This window comes from Trachurus trachurus (genome assembly GCF_905171665.1).
Source record: "Trachurus trachurus genome assembly, chromosome: 10".
Classification (NCBI taxonomy): Eukaryota; Metazoa; Chordata; class Actinopteri; order Carangiformes; family Carangidae; genus Trachurus; species Trachurus trachurus.
The window spans coordinates 30,379,873-30,395,113 of record NC_139894.1 but is presented as its reverse complement, the minus strand read 5'-3'; the positions used below and the strand labels follow the sequence as shown (position 1 = coordinate 30,395,113).

The 15,241-nt window shown below is 40.8% G+C and overlaps 1 protein-coding gene across 3 annotated transcripts in view; it reads right to left on the bottom strand.

Moving 5' to 3' along the window:
• Positions 1–15,241, bottom strand: part of LOC310993003 (mitogen-activated protein kinase kinase kinase kinase 4) — a 62,744-nt gene that overhangs the window by 12,722 nt on the left and 34,781 nt on the right. For 2 of the 3 annotated variants that reach the window (XM_083981229.1, XM_083981230.1), the window contains exons 15-20: positions 9,668–9,733; positions 6,282–6,593; positions 5,232–5,366; positions 4,370–4,501; positions 2,501–2,571; positions 1,238–1,317 (exon numbers count right to left, since the gene is read on the bottom strand). In XM_083981229.1, the coding sequence (XP_083837355.1) occupies positions 1,238–1,317; positions 2,501–2,571; positions 4,370–4,501; positions 5,232–5,366; positions 6,282–6,593; positions 9,668–9,733 (796 nt within the window). The remainder of the gene's footprint in view (positions 1–1,237; positions 1,318–2,500; positions 2,572–4,369; positions 4,502–5,231; positions 5,367–6,281; positions 6,594–9,667; positions 9,734–15,241) is intronic. The other variant, XM_083981231.1, reaches the window with a different exon arrangement.

The following is a 15,241-nucleotide window of genomic DNA, read 5'->3' as shown; positions in this document are numbered from 1 at the left end:
GGAGAATCTCTGATCTGTAGCACCGAACAAAGATGACTGAGGCCAGCAGCCGAGCAGCTGAGTAGGAGGCATCAAAAGTAGTTCCCTCCCAACCACACACAGAGGGCAACTTTGAAAACATATTCTCCCCCCATCCTCCTCTCTTCTCTCCACCTCTCCCAGTGGGTACAGATTGAAGCGTCGTTCTTGCTGCCACACACAGAGGCCGCAGAGGGAAGAGCTTTTGAAAGAGATGAGATTTTTCCTCTCTAGACACACAGGTAGAGAGGACAAGCTTTGAACGCATCCCCCTCTGCTCTTGCTTCTTTAGAGGAAGTGTGTGAAGCTCATGGTGAGGTTGGTGTGACAGTGACACTATGTGTTTACGAGGATGTTGTTTAGGGCGTGGGGTGTGTGGACTAAACCCGAAACCAGTGACTTAACGGTTAAGTTCAAACCCATGACGACGCATGAGAAAAAACAAAGTGTGAGCTGGATGAAACTACTGTAGCAACAGCAGTAGTAGTGGTCCCATTAGCTTTATCTAAAGGAAAATAAACCAACTCTATAGCCAAATAAGCCATAACATTTACAATTCTGACTTTTTTTTAATGTAGAAGGTTAGACTATATTATATTTATTTATTCCAACAAATAATATTTAAACATAGGTTTTTTGTATTTATTTTGGTTTTGTATATTCTGCTGTTTTTCTTTTAATCTATTTAATTCCCTTTATGTGCACCTTATGGCGTTGCTTTTAAAAATTTAGTCCAGGTGACTGTACAATGACAATAAAGCTCTTGAATCTATATAAAATACAGCTACCATCATTAGTGCAAATTAGGAGTTAATGTAGATCTTTCAATCTTGTCATGCAGGAACCTGAACAGAGAGATAAGTCTTGGGAGCCAGCCCATTAACGATGTGGAACAACGGTCAAACATCTACCCACTTTATCTCTCTGACCTGAGATGACCCTGTACTGTTTTGGAGATGTGGTTTACCATTAAAACAGCAGTTCAGAGGCTACAGTCCTTGCTGCAGGCGGCCCTGGTTAGAATCCTGCATCGGGCAGCCCTTTGCGTATCATTCCCCCTCTCTCTGCCTCCCCATTTCCTGTCTCTCTCAACTGTTCTAACTAATAAAGACGTGAAAAACCAAAAAAAATATACTTAAAAAACAAACAAAAAAACAGCAGTTCATACACCGGCGTGGTGTGACTAAGCATAGAAAGGTGAAGTTCAGGCTGCACTGACCTGGGTGGTTGCTGCTGGTAGAGGAGCATCCGTGAGGCACAGACCTTCCGCTTTTATCTGCCAGAGACACTGGACTGCCACTAGATGGAGAGAGAGACACACGCACACACGTGAACACAGAGTGACACAGGTGGAGTGGAAGAAACAAGAAAAGAGGTACAGTACAGTAAGGGAAGTAAATCGAGACTTGTATACACTCTGATCGTAAATTCATTCTTCACGCTGCCTTCACTGCACAATGACCCAATTTCCTCACCATTAGTTTCATCTAATCAGAAGAAATCATCTGAGCTAAACTAATCTGATTTACCCATGTCCAATTGTTCTCTAATGGTATATGGCAGAGCACTGAGTTACAGTGTGAGATAAATCCTTACAATAACTAAGGTTCACTCGAGCTGAGGGAATCACTCTGCTCCCAGCATGGTTACATACCAGAGATAATAAATGCTGATGCTGTTTTAGGATCTCTTGTTTCCAGTTTAAGCACAGACAGATGACTTATGTTTTAATGATGCTAAACTATGCCTTCATAATTACAGCTTTAGGCTACCAGCTCAGCTGATGCGGATGCTTAGTTTGAATTAACTTGGAGCTTGTAGGTGCTCCCAAAGTCAAGGAGCCCCTCGCTGTAACTCTGTTTTAAGTTCAGTGTATAAAACACAGAGTGTGAGCCAGAGCAAATAATGTGTTATTAATAGACCAACTGGTAGAAGATGTAAAACTACAGGGGTGCAATGAGGTTTATTTGAATGTACTGATAAACTCAACAGTGTTGTTAGTGAAACTACTTGCTGTCAAACTCCAATAAAGACTCCATTACGCTCCATTTATCCAGCTCTTCTGATAATGTCCATTTACACAGAGGAGAAACATGAACAGCATCTGGTTCTCTAACTGCTGATTTCTCCACTTCAGTCATTAGGTAGTTAATAACTTTGTTTATTTGTGATTTGGTGCTGAACAGGTAGTGTACAGTGGGTTTATCAGTGTTGAGTCAAGAGTTAAGTTTTAAGCCAGGAAGCTAAAGCAATAAAAAGACACTAAAAACTTCACAGAGCTGAGGTGAACTGCACAGCTGAGTGATAAAGTGCCACTTACTGAATTCTTTAAGAGAAACTTTCACTTCATTGTTCATTTGTTCATTACGAGCTGCTTTATACATCGAGCTTTGTTCATGATACACAGATGATAGACAGGCAAAACATAAAGCAACCTACACACCTTTGTCCCTATGCATTGTGTATGTGTGCAGTGCTATACCTTGAAGCGGCCCTCTTGTGTCCCATCACCAGCTCTCTACAGTAAAACTTGGAGGTAGTGCGCTCTGGGACCTGGAGGGCAGAAGGAACAATCAATTCATTAGACTCCATAAAAAAACACGTGGTTGAATGACCAGACAAAGATGGCAGTCTCCTGGTGGTCGTCAGTGCTTGTTATAGTTTTCATAGGTTTGAAAAGAGCTCTTTACAAGGATTTCATGCCCAGCCCAGCAGGGTCTCGGCTAATTATAGGGAGCTTTCTGCAGTTATGAAACCTTCATGTTCAACAAGTTCTACAGTGCCTGAGAAGCTGTGGAGCTAAGTGCAATAAAATCTTTAATAACACATCAGGATATATTTATTACTGGGAATCTAATGAGACCATTTGGCTAAAAGTATTTTTGAACATTTTCTGGGTTGATCTTTTAAGTGCCCTAAAACCATGTCCAAATCTTCCATATGGTGTGGGAAACATCATCTGAGTCAGTGAGATTTCTCAACCTTCTTCTTCATGATATGGCAACCACAGCATTGTGAAATCCATACTGCAATATATCAGTCATTGTAAGCGCTGCAAAGTACTGCTTTGTTTAAAGTGGGTTTTTTTCTCTCTTTTTTTTTATTTCCAACATCTGATTCTTCTCAAACTAACCAACCAGCTGGTGACCTTTCAACCTGTCATCTCCTGGGTCATATGACCCAGTTTCAGAGAGGAAGACACACCCAACCGAGCAGGAAGACAGACGTGGGAATACCTATCACCCTCTGACAAGTTGCCCACATCCTGCATCTGGCTCCCCTGAACTAGCACACACACACACACACACACACACACACACACACACACACACACACACACACACACACACACACACACACACACACACACACACACACACACACACACACACACACACACACACACACACACACACACACACACACACACACACACACACACACACACACACACACACACACACACACACACGTACACACACTCAAAATGCCCAGCTTAGCGTCTGTCATTTCCTGTCTTCTGTTGCAGCACACACCGAGCTCGTGGGGTTGTTTCTACAATCGGTGCTTGATGAGGATTACAAAACAAAATCAACAAAGCCTCAGCACAAGAAAATGCATGGCTTCAGCGCAGCACGGTAATAACACTACTGTCAACTCCAGTGTCTTAGCTTGCAGTCACATCAGTGCAGTCACAGGAGAGAGCAGTGAGTTATTAACTGCGATATGGACTCCATATGGCCTCCTGTTAGCTCAACAACATAGCAAACGGACAGCTTTACTGGGCTCCCCTCCCCTCTCTGTAGCAGTTATTAGTTGTTCTATCAACTCCATATGGTGTTCAGTCAGTAAATACACCTTACAGCATATTCTCTCAGTAAAACATCCAGTGGGGGAGCAGTGACATTAGAGGGAGAGAGAAAGTGACTGATGTATTTTGGAGTGTGTGTGGAGGAGTGTTTATGATTATCAGAGAGATAGAAACTATCTCTCTCTCTGTAACTTACAGGCTCTTCATAATGAGCCTTGAGGCAACACACACACACACACACACATGCACGAAAAGCCCAAAATATAAACACAGATCAACAATGTGCCAACGTTTTGCTGTGCGCAGCACTTCCTGAGCTCGGCATGACCAGAATACAGGATGTTTAACACAGACAAACACATCATGCCAACCTCGTGTGATGCTGGCTACATCCTGTGACTGGCATGACAATAACAACAAGTTCCCCTGTCAGTGGCAACCAGGATAACAAAACAGTAACACACAGCGTTCAGTCACCTAACCTGCTGGCCTGTTATCTAAATGTGTTATGCAGGAGCTAAAGGGACAGCTGGTACTCACTTTAGGTGGTGTAGAATCCCAGAAGACATCATCAGTCGGGGACACGGGGGAAAATAGAGACAACGGGGAGATGGCCATGTCTGACATAGAGCTGCTGTGAGGGACATCTCGACTGGAGCGCAGATTGGCATTCTGGATAAATAAAAACCATTGATGAATTGCATTGATACATTAACACTTTTTGCCACATCACCAAAAGAACTACGATCCCAGGAAAGATGAGTCTGGAGTATTTCTGAGTGGAAATAGTAAAAGAGAAAATGGAAACGTGCCCAAAAATGGAACAGCGGGGAAAAACCTTCTCACTCAAGTGGGGAATATAAAAGAATGAAATAGATGTAGATGGAAAAAGCCCTTAAAGAGGAACTATGCAGGATTGTTTTGCTTCACTATGCTACATTTACCTACATTAAACAGCTTTGCAGTAAATATGAAGGTTTAATAAATGACTTGTAACTTGTTACAGGGAGAACGGAGGCTCTCTGCCTTCCACGTAGCATCTTTTGGCTAAAAAACAACTTTGCAAGATCAGAGCCTCCAACTCGGTGTCCCAGCTCTCGACACAAATGCACCCCGTAACCCGTAATCTCTTGTTTATGACAGATTAAACTACACAAATATACACAGCGTAACATAGTATATGATATATAACATTATCCACCACTCTATTGACTGCTGTCTTGCCGGCTTCGTTGTAAACAAATGCACATGGCCAGGAGGAGGGTTAGCAAAAAAGCAGAAAAGCGACCCGGACTTGCATAGTTACCATTAAAATATATGAATACATTGATTGTGCAAACAAAAGGACATCAGGATGCAATGTTCAATGTAGGATGAGGAGTGAAGATGTGATTGTGTATACCTGGTTGAGGTGAGCTCTCTGCATGGCTGGGGTACAAGGACTAGAGCTGCTCCCAGAGCCCAGCCTTGAGTGCAGCTGGCTGGGTAGACCGACAGGAAAAAGCAGCCTAGCAAAGTTTGCTTCTTGGAGGTCCATCTAAAACAAAAAACACACATAAGACTGACTGATTTGTGTGTGTGTGTGTGTGTGTGTGTAGGCAGATATGCCATGTATACAATACTATAATGAAACTATATTGAATCTTAAGACCATTGCAAAGTAGTTTTATACGTACAGTACATGCTGACCCCAACATGAAAAGAGTGCCACTCATCTGTCACTGACACATAAACCAACATCACAGCTCAGTGTTTTTCTTAACTGTACTTCGGGATGCACTGAAGATTGCAGCTGTTTTGCAGCATCAAAAGTCTGAAGTTTTGTTCACATCTAAAAGCGTCTTAAACTTCTCTTTTGACAAGTTAGAGGGGAAATGATTTTTCAAATGACATTTCTTCTCACGTCTGTTTCCTGTTCATATTTGTCTGTGTGGTATAGTTGATCTAAGTATAGAAGGTATAAACCACATGTTGCCACCCTACACAAAAACAGTTAATTTTTCTGTAGGGTGGCAAATTATGCAAAATATAGCATGGGAAAAAAAAAGCATGCAGCTGGTGAAATTGTTACAAACTTACGGCCAAACCTACATGTTTCAGTTGAACTCCTGAGATGTCACATCAGGTAAAAAAAAGTCTCTGCTAACAGACTCTCTGACCTTACTCGCTCCTTGGCCTATGTGTTTGAACTGTGTCTGCCAAACATTTTGCTTACTTTCTCCAAGACTTTTATGACCTTTAGATGAAACAAGTCTATTAACGGAGATAAGGATGACAGGGACGACCCAGCTAAGAAAAAAGGATGGGAAGGTGAAAGAGGGGGAAAGGGGACTAAACACATTAAAACTGCCAAACATAGCTTTGTGGGAGGAGGGACAGACGGACAGTGACAGAGTGGGATGTCGGAGCGATAAAAGTTGCTACATGGCTGTGGAAGGGCGGGCTTCTTTACCACTGAGCGCTGGCTGTTGGCAGGGCGACTGGGCGAGGAAGCAGCAACAGCAGCAGCAACAGTAGCAGCGGTAGAAGGTGAGCTCCCACTATTAACCGTTAGCTTCTGGACAGCTGCCACAGACTTGTCCCTCTGCCTCTGCCTCTCTCTCTCCCTCTCCCTCTCCCTGTGCCTGTGGTCGTGCTGCAGCGACAGGAGCTGGGTTTGGTCCTTGGGCAGGGTGCGGTGGGATCTTCGACCCGCTGAGGGCTGCTGATGCTGGGCCAGAGGCTGAGGCTGGGAGTGCTGGGTCTTACTCTGAGCCACGGCTCTCTACGTAGCACACGTGAAAAGCACATAAAGAAACTTACAGAGTCTGGGAGTGCCTTTATAAGACATAATGTGCATGTGCAGCGCCTTAAGTGTTACTCTAATCTGCATCTACAACCAATTTTAACACTGAGAAGTTTAGAAATGTTCACAATTTGAGACTTTTAGATGTTGGGTCATATAATGAGAGTTTCACCACATGCCCATTATTTTAATATGAGTGATCTTTTTGATAGTTTTAAATCCCTCTTGTAATGATCTTTAATTGGATTTAATAATAATAAAAAAAATATATATATAATTTACTTTAGAAATAGAATTAACAAAGTCAAAATCAGTGTGCACAAAACTATTTGAACACTTTCAGTTCAAATCAATTGAATGTTGTGCTACATGCTACGAAATGACGGCTCCCAGGCTCTGCAGACATTGACAAGACAAGCCATAGCTGTTGCATGAAAACCATCAAGCTTCACAAAAACACACACAGTAAAGGGAAAAGCTAAAAACATTAGACCAAGAGGTGAAAACAATCAGAAAACAGCAATACGTCCGGTGCTGGCAGTGGCACTGAAGCTTGGACGTATGACAGCAGCTGGTCTTGTGGTTTAAGAATCAAACATCTTTAAATTTACCTTCTTAAACACAACCAAATAGACATTATTTATTGGCTGGAGGAGAGAGGTGGGTTTCCTGTACATTAGTAATAACATGACTTGAAGTTTATGCAGACAGAGCTCCAGGTTTGCCTACACAGCTCAGTGAGGATGAATATAAAATGACACAGAAGGCCTTTTGGTTTGGTTTGTGCTGAGGCTAGCACTTAAAAATAAACGGAACATATACACATTAAACTTTACTGTTGTTCATAATCCAGACTATCGCTCTGGGAAGCAGTACCAGCACATGCAGACTTTCGCACATCCAGGAAGTTGACACCAAAACAGACACACACACACACACACTCCAGTACAACGCATTGTAGTTCCTCCGAAACCAGTAGAGCATAGTAATGTTGGGCCACCGTGACACAGGCGGCTTCTTGAGGTTAGGCGAGGTTAGGTTAGGTATATGAATGCTGCCATGGACGGGAAACCACCAGAGGTTTAATGATGTTTTCTTGAGAATGAGAGGACAATATGCGACACACACAGAAGCTGAAATACTCAGCATACCTTCCACCAACCGCTCTACCACATCAGCGTTCCTAGTGCAAGGTCAACTTCCACAGCAATATTACAAAACAATCCATGTCAGCCATTTGCACTGCACCATTCAATACTGATTAACGGTGACTTGAATAGAAATACCTACAGGCTGGATTTAGAGGGATAACAGTGTCCATCTCATATTTAAGGTAATCTACATAAAATCCTATAAATTCCATCTCACATGAAACACACTGTATTAAAGCTGATAAACATTTATATAATGTCCATGGAAATCTATGATAGCAGTTCAAGATGCTTGCATGAGCAGTGGCAGTAGATGGACTACTGAATAATGTACAGTGTGTTGACAAGTGAAACGGCTCAACAGGCCAAACCTGGCATGACTAACCACATGAAAGTCTGACAGAGTTCAGATTCACTTAATTCATATTTCAAGCCCGACTCACCCTGCTACTGTGTATGAGCGAACAAGATATCAAATTAAATAGTAACGGAATTCAAAAATAAGAGGATTACACACGTAAGTTACAGTAGCTGACCAGCATTATTGAACATCATTGTTAACTCTACTCTACCAGATTCAAGAGACATTTAGAGAAGAAAAGGATTAGGAGTTACTGAAAATGTGTCCATCTGTGTATCCATTTCTTTAATTTTACGACTCAACAGACTGTGGAGCGAAAGTCAAGGGCTGCTCTCATTATACACAGAATCACAGCAACACGAGGGCAGAGGGATGAGGGACTTTCAGAGGTACATAAGGGAAACGGTGAAAGTGTTTTCAAAAACAGAGAAGTAACAGTGAGAGCGAAAAGAGACATGGTTGGCGAATTTGTAAGTCTGAAACCCCTACTGAGATTAGATAGTAACATTTTTAAAAGAAAAACTGTGAGACAAGTTGAAAGAGAGATTCTAGAAATGAAAGAGGCTCCACGCTGTGAACGATGGAGGGAGGGATGAGGGGAGGAATCAAGTGAGGAAAGGACAGGGGAGGCATGCTGGGATCAGCAGAGAGAAGAGGAGAGGGGAAACGATGGAGAGGGGAGGCTTTAAAACAACAGTGATGGCATGCTGTGATAAGCATTGGTCTAAAAGCTTGTCAAAATCTGACACTGGTGGTGCAGTGCGGTGGATTTCACTGTTGTGTCTCTGCATCTTTAATGGGATCTCGCACAAATACTGAATTAAAACCTCTAATCTTTCACCATCTCTGTGATTGAGAGCGTCAAAATGATGGAGCTCACCCACGGGTGTCAGACATCCGGAGCATGAATGAATCACGCCGTCTTTCGCTAAACATCTTTAATGTATGTGCAGCATGAATCACACAGGAGGATTTATTGTACTTTCCCCTTCACCTCTATCCTGTGTCTTAGTTAGTTAGTTATAGTCCTTCTCTTCATCTGCCCTCGCTCTTTCTGTTCTCTCTTCTAAACAGAGGTCGGACACACACAGCAAACTGCGCAGCACCCCAAAGTCATACAGTCTACTGTATAGTGTGAAATACTCGGTGTCCAATCTTTAAAAAATGGAACAAAACTCTGTCCATCAACTTCAACAAAATGTCATTTCACTTCAGCTGCACCTCTTTTTTTCTTTCATTAAGACAATGCAAACATAAAATGTCTACACACAAAGATTTAGTGTTTCCTGAGCAGTGTTGACAGATAAAACAAGCAACAGAGGAAGAAGAAAGAGAAAGAAGAAGAAAGAAATCAAATTCCCCTAACAGGTTATTTCCACACACGCTCCCACTTCACACATCAAAACATCCCAACAATGTTGCTTTCACTGACCAAAGCTATCTAGATGAAATCAACCTGCTCTGAGTCAAAACTGAAGAATTAATGACAAGTGAAAAGAAGACAGAGTGAAGTGAAAAGATATAGAGGGAAGGTCTGTTACCTGCTCTGCTGTGGAGTCCAGAGGCCTTACTGACACATCGGCACTCCGCTTTCTGCCCGCCTGGTCCTGCTCAGGACAGACACACACACGCACACACGCACCCACGCACGCACACGCACACACACACACAAAAACACAGACAGTTGAATAAAGATATCTCCCAGTATTTTCCATGACTCTGATTACCTTTTTACTACAATCCTAACAACTGAATCTCACCTAAATTCAAACACTTGTTTCACATTATTGTGTTGTAAGGTCCTCACAAGAATAGAAAAGGTAACACACACACACACACACACACACACACACACACACACACACACACACACACACACACACACACACACACACACACACACACACACACACACACACACACACACACACACACACACACACACACACACACACACACACACACAAACACTACTTTAATTAGGGTACACTAAGGTCTTGAGCAGATTTCTGAGAGGTGGGAGCTGAAATATTCAGAGTGTGCAAGATGGCATGGAGCTTTTAGCCAACGCCCACGACTAAATATTTCATTATGACCTCTTTTTGAATTTCTCCTGGAGAATACTCCAAATAGTCCAAATAGACCAAAATTGATTTTTTTTTTCACTTTTACAATGTTTAATTGAACCTAAACTATTTAAATATGTGCAGAGGGTTGCACCGTTGCGTTTGAATTGTGTTTGTTCAGCTCGGGTCTGAAGGGTGACATTCAACAGTGCTTAAGCTGGAACGGCAGCTTAACAGGATGACAAAGCCACCGTGGTGAAGTTCGTATGGTTTGATAACTGACTCGTGTGCCCTCTGAGAAGTAATCCAAGGTGAGCGTTCACTCGACGCAACTCTGACATGAATGACAGTGAATGTGTGAGACGGCTAGCACCTGATGCAGATGCTGCACAGCGGGTGGAACCGACCACAATCAGCTTTAATGGCTCTACAAACCACTGACTACATCTGTGTCGAAGAAACAAACAAACAAGCATCTAGAGTTCGAGCATGTCACCAAAACCTGTTTGCAACTAGCATTGAGGTTTGTGGGAAATGTGGGATGTCAGTGCTGCAGTTGTGAGACTAACAGAGCCACTACCACTATGACCTTATGTCCGTGCGTTTTTGTCTGTTTTAATAAGACAAAATCACCTTTTTGATTAGCCATATTAATTATTCTTATGAATCTTATGTACAGGTTTTATTATTCGCATGTTGTCTGTAGTGTTTGCAGCATATTTTGTATTTTATTTGGACTTCTGTGAATTTTATCATTACAGTAATAACAACCACTCCATACCTATACAGTAGTCATAGGAGGCAATACAAAAACACTGTATCAGGATGTTATTCTACAGGTAAAAGCTCCCAGAAATCCCTGCTCCATCACATTACTGTTACATCTGTGAGAGAACAATCAATGGCATGTTCATGACACCAAAGCTATAGAAGTGAAAAGGACTAGAGATGTAGTCCAACCCCACCTACAGTAAGTGCAAGCAGTTACATAAACTTGCACCCAGAGTTTGCCCAATATAACCACAGTCTGCTACTTTTTTACCAGGGAGCAGCTGCAGCCAGGAGTTCAAGAGCACCCAGAGTAAAACAAGCCTGCAGTAATAAACAAACACAGGAGCAGCTCTGTGAGGGTGCACTTAAGCATGCTCTCAATTGAGCTGCTAACATGTTGATGCTGATCATCAGGTCTAACGTTGGGTCTTTTACAACATTTTAGTTTTGTGTGCTAGCATGCTCGAGTCTGGTAGTTAGCAGTGAATACAACATAAACCAACATAATGACCCTACTAGATGGTCAGCTATGGATCATTGTTAACGTCTCAAATTTCCAATCCAATCCATCTTGATATGTAAGACATAATAACACTTACTACTGTATGTCTCCTGCAAATGGGTTGCTGGGGGTGCAAGATGAAGTCAGGCAATATGGTGCCAAATTTATCAGTAATCTATTTGATGACTGTCAAGACATTTCATTAAAAACCATCTTCTTCATTTTCAGGGGGGACTTTGAATATCTCTGTAAAGTTACATGCCGAATTTAGGAGTATTTTAGTGGTGGGCAAATTTGTCATTGTTAATTAAATACTTAACATTCAAAGTGTGAATTTTATAATGAAAAAAGAAGCAGACGATAGTAGAAGAAGTCAAGTTATAATGAGTATATAAGAAGTAAACTACATGACTGACAGGATGTGTCGTTCAGGTTTACAGTAGCAGGCTACAGCCCCTTCTAACTGCAAACTGCACTCCCATTCATCTTCTTCCATGCTCACTTATTCTATAGATTAGGACCACAGCTTATCCCAGCTTTCTTTGAGAGTATGCAGAGGAGACTGTAGGAAGGTTTTCAGTCTGTCAAAGGGAAGTCACATTACCTCAAGTGATAACAGAGTGGTCAAGGGAGTACTTCTGTTTAACACAATAGAGTTGTGTAATTTCACTCTTAATTGTTTCCTTTCACCCCACCACAGTGCTGTCCAAACCTGACGGCCCACTTCTCTAATCTTTAAACCACAAACTCACCACTGAGACACATGACTCTTGCCAAATCAATCAATGTGTGAACCGATTGGAACAAATCAGTCCCGAACCTGCACCCAGACAAGCTCTTCATCTGACAAAATACAAGAGATCACATCACACACTCACTGAACCCGTCACATAATTAAATGCAAATGCATTAAAACTTAATGAAGCATCAGATAGATTCATTACACAAGCTGAACTTAATGGCTTAGAGGCAATCTGTGTAATCGGAGTCCAACATGTACAGATAGCTCTGGCCACACACCCATAAGCACACCAAATAGACATATAATGTAACTAGACAGATATTAATAGCACTGAAATACAATGTCTTCTACATGAAGAAACCACAGTGACTAACCTGCTCTGTGCTGTTAATATACGCCTATTGAAACTCACTGGTGTGTATGATAGATTCATCAAGCATGTGTTAAAATTAATGACTATAAGATGAATTGGCAATAGAGATCCTGTCTCAGCGTACCTGGTCAAATGCACCCACACACACGCACGCACGCACGCACGCACGCACGCACGCACAGAGTTGTGTGAAAGAGAAGTGGTTAACCTCCCTCTAACTTGAAACTGTGAAACGTAAGCAAAACAAAAGATTTCTCAAACTATTCAAACACCAACTCATGAACGAAACCAAGTGTCAAACACTGTGAAATGGTAATCTCTTAATGTATGACGTCTTCTTCTATACTTTTGTAATTCCTGCAGAATGCATTCAAGCTGTACCTGCAAACCAACTGTCCAATTTAATATTAAGTTTACTGATAAAAGAGGAAAGCTCCTGTTTCTTAAGATTTGATGGAAATGTGTCTGAAAGGTCACTCTGCACATAAACGTTTTGTTTCTAACACCTTATAATTACTAAATGTACAGACCTGACCTTAAAACAACTCTTCTGGCCTGCCACATTGAGGAGAGAATGTTTTAATCAGCTGGGTAAAAAAAAACCTGACAGGTGCAACCACCACATCACTGCAGTGTGCATCAAACACAACTCGAGCTTACAAGTTTATGTGTTAACTCACTGTGGCATCAAATATGGATGGAGTCTAACACACACACAAACAAGCGGCCTGAGTGTGTCATGCACTCACCTGCCACAAGGTATTCCTTCTGGAAGGTATAAGGTGGGTTTTGGGTAAATAAAGACATTTTTTACTGGAAAAGCAGCTACATTTTGACCCCAGTCTAAGGACATGGGATGTTTTATTTGTTTGTATCCTAGGTCTTAGTGATCAGGCCATTTTGAGTACAAAGGTCAGGTGCTAGCACATACTGTATATAAAAGCCTCATGACATGCTGTTTCGTTTCTAATGTCAGTTTTTATGCAGGCTTTTAAGTACAATCACTCCATTGTCATGGCATTTCGGAGAGACGTAATATGATCAACTACTTTCAATGAACAATGGATATTAAATGTTAAATGCAATGTGATGCAACCACCAGCCATTAGCTAATTCTGCAGTTCCTCTTGGCGTCTTTGGACACATTGTCTTCTTTTTAACCTGCAACTTACAGTTTTTTTTTTTTTTTTTTTTTTTTAACACATATCTTTATTGATTTTTCAGTCTTTACACAATTCCCCTCCCTCCCCCCAACCCTGAACTGGAGTTAAACAGTTAAACAGCATGAAAATTGACATTTCCTTTGAAAAATTAAAAACAAAAATACAAAAACAATATACCGTACATCTGCCTGTCTTCTAGTTACATTTTTTACATAATCAATTGGAATAAATAGGCACAAGTGAGAGAAAAAGATGGAAAAATTAGAAAATAATAATAAAATAAAATAAAATACATAAATAAATAAAAATAAAAATAGAGAGAAACATACATGCAGTATATTCAAAATATATCTATACATGTTTTTTTTTTTTTTTTTTTTTTTTAAAGGAAAAGGATAATATTTCTGTATGTAACATTAAAAAGACAACAAAAACGTATAATAATACAAAACCGACATAAATAAAATAAAATAAAATGAAAATTAAAAGGGTATCGTCTTGTTTAAGGATTTAGTAAGTCAGGTCTTGATTCCAAAAATATGATAAATGAGTTCCATATGTCATGAAAAATGTGGCTTTTTTGTTTGATTATATATGTAAGTCTTTCCATCGCTAAGCAAGAAGAAAGTTCATTAATCCACATATTCAGAGAAGGACAATGAACACTTTTCCAGTGTCTGGCTATAAGACGTTTCGCATGTAATAAACAAAGATTTATCAGCTTATACTCGTGTGTTTTCAGGGCCAGTGTTTTGGGTCTTAGGCCGAGGATACAGATCTCTGGGCATGCAGGGATTTTTTTATGTATTATAATGGAGATTGTGTCAGTTATTTTTTCCCAAAATTCTTGTAAGTGTTTGCACTTCCAAATACAGTGAAATAGGGTTCCCTTCTCTGTTCTGCATTTTATACAATTATCAGGGATATTAGAATTAAATTTATTTAGTTTTTCAGGAGTTATATATGTTCTCATAAGCCAATTGTATTGGATCAATTTCAATCTGCTATTAATAGATAGTGTTTGCGCTTGATAACAAGCTTTTTCCCAATCGTCTTCAGTGATATCTCTTTGAAGATCCTCTATCCATGCCCTTCTTTTGTGATCTGAAGATTCCAAAGAAGTCTCTGATAATGTCTTGTATAGAGTTGAGATCTTACCTTTAGCATATGGGTCTGATGTTACCAACTTTTCAATAATACTTAGGGGAGGACATTGATATGATTGCAACCTTGAGCGAATAAAACTCCGTATTTGAAAGTATTTAAACATATGAGTTTGAGGGATCCCAAATTTTTCTTTAAGATTGTCGAAGGACATGAGGGTGTTATCTGAATAAAGATTTATGATCTTCTTTAGACCCAACTGTGCCCAGAGTCTGAATCCACGATCCGATTTACCTGGTGTAAATAATGAATTGCCCCAGATAGGCGCAAATGGTGATAATCCTGATGGCATTTTGAACATTTCCTGTGATTCATGCCAGGCTATGATAGTGGA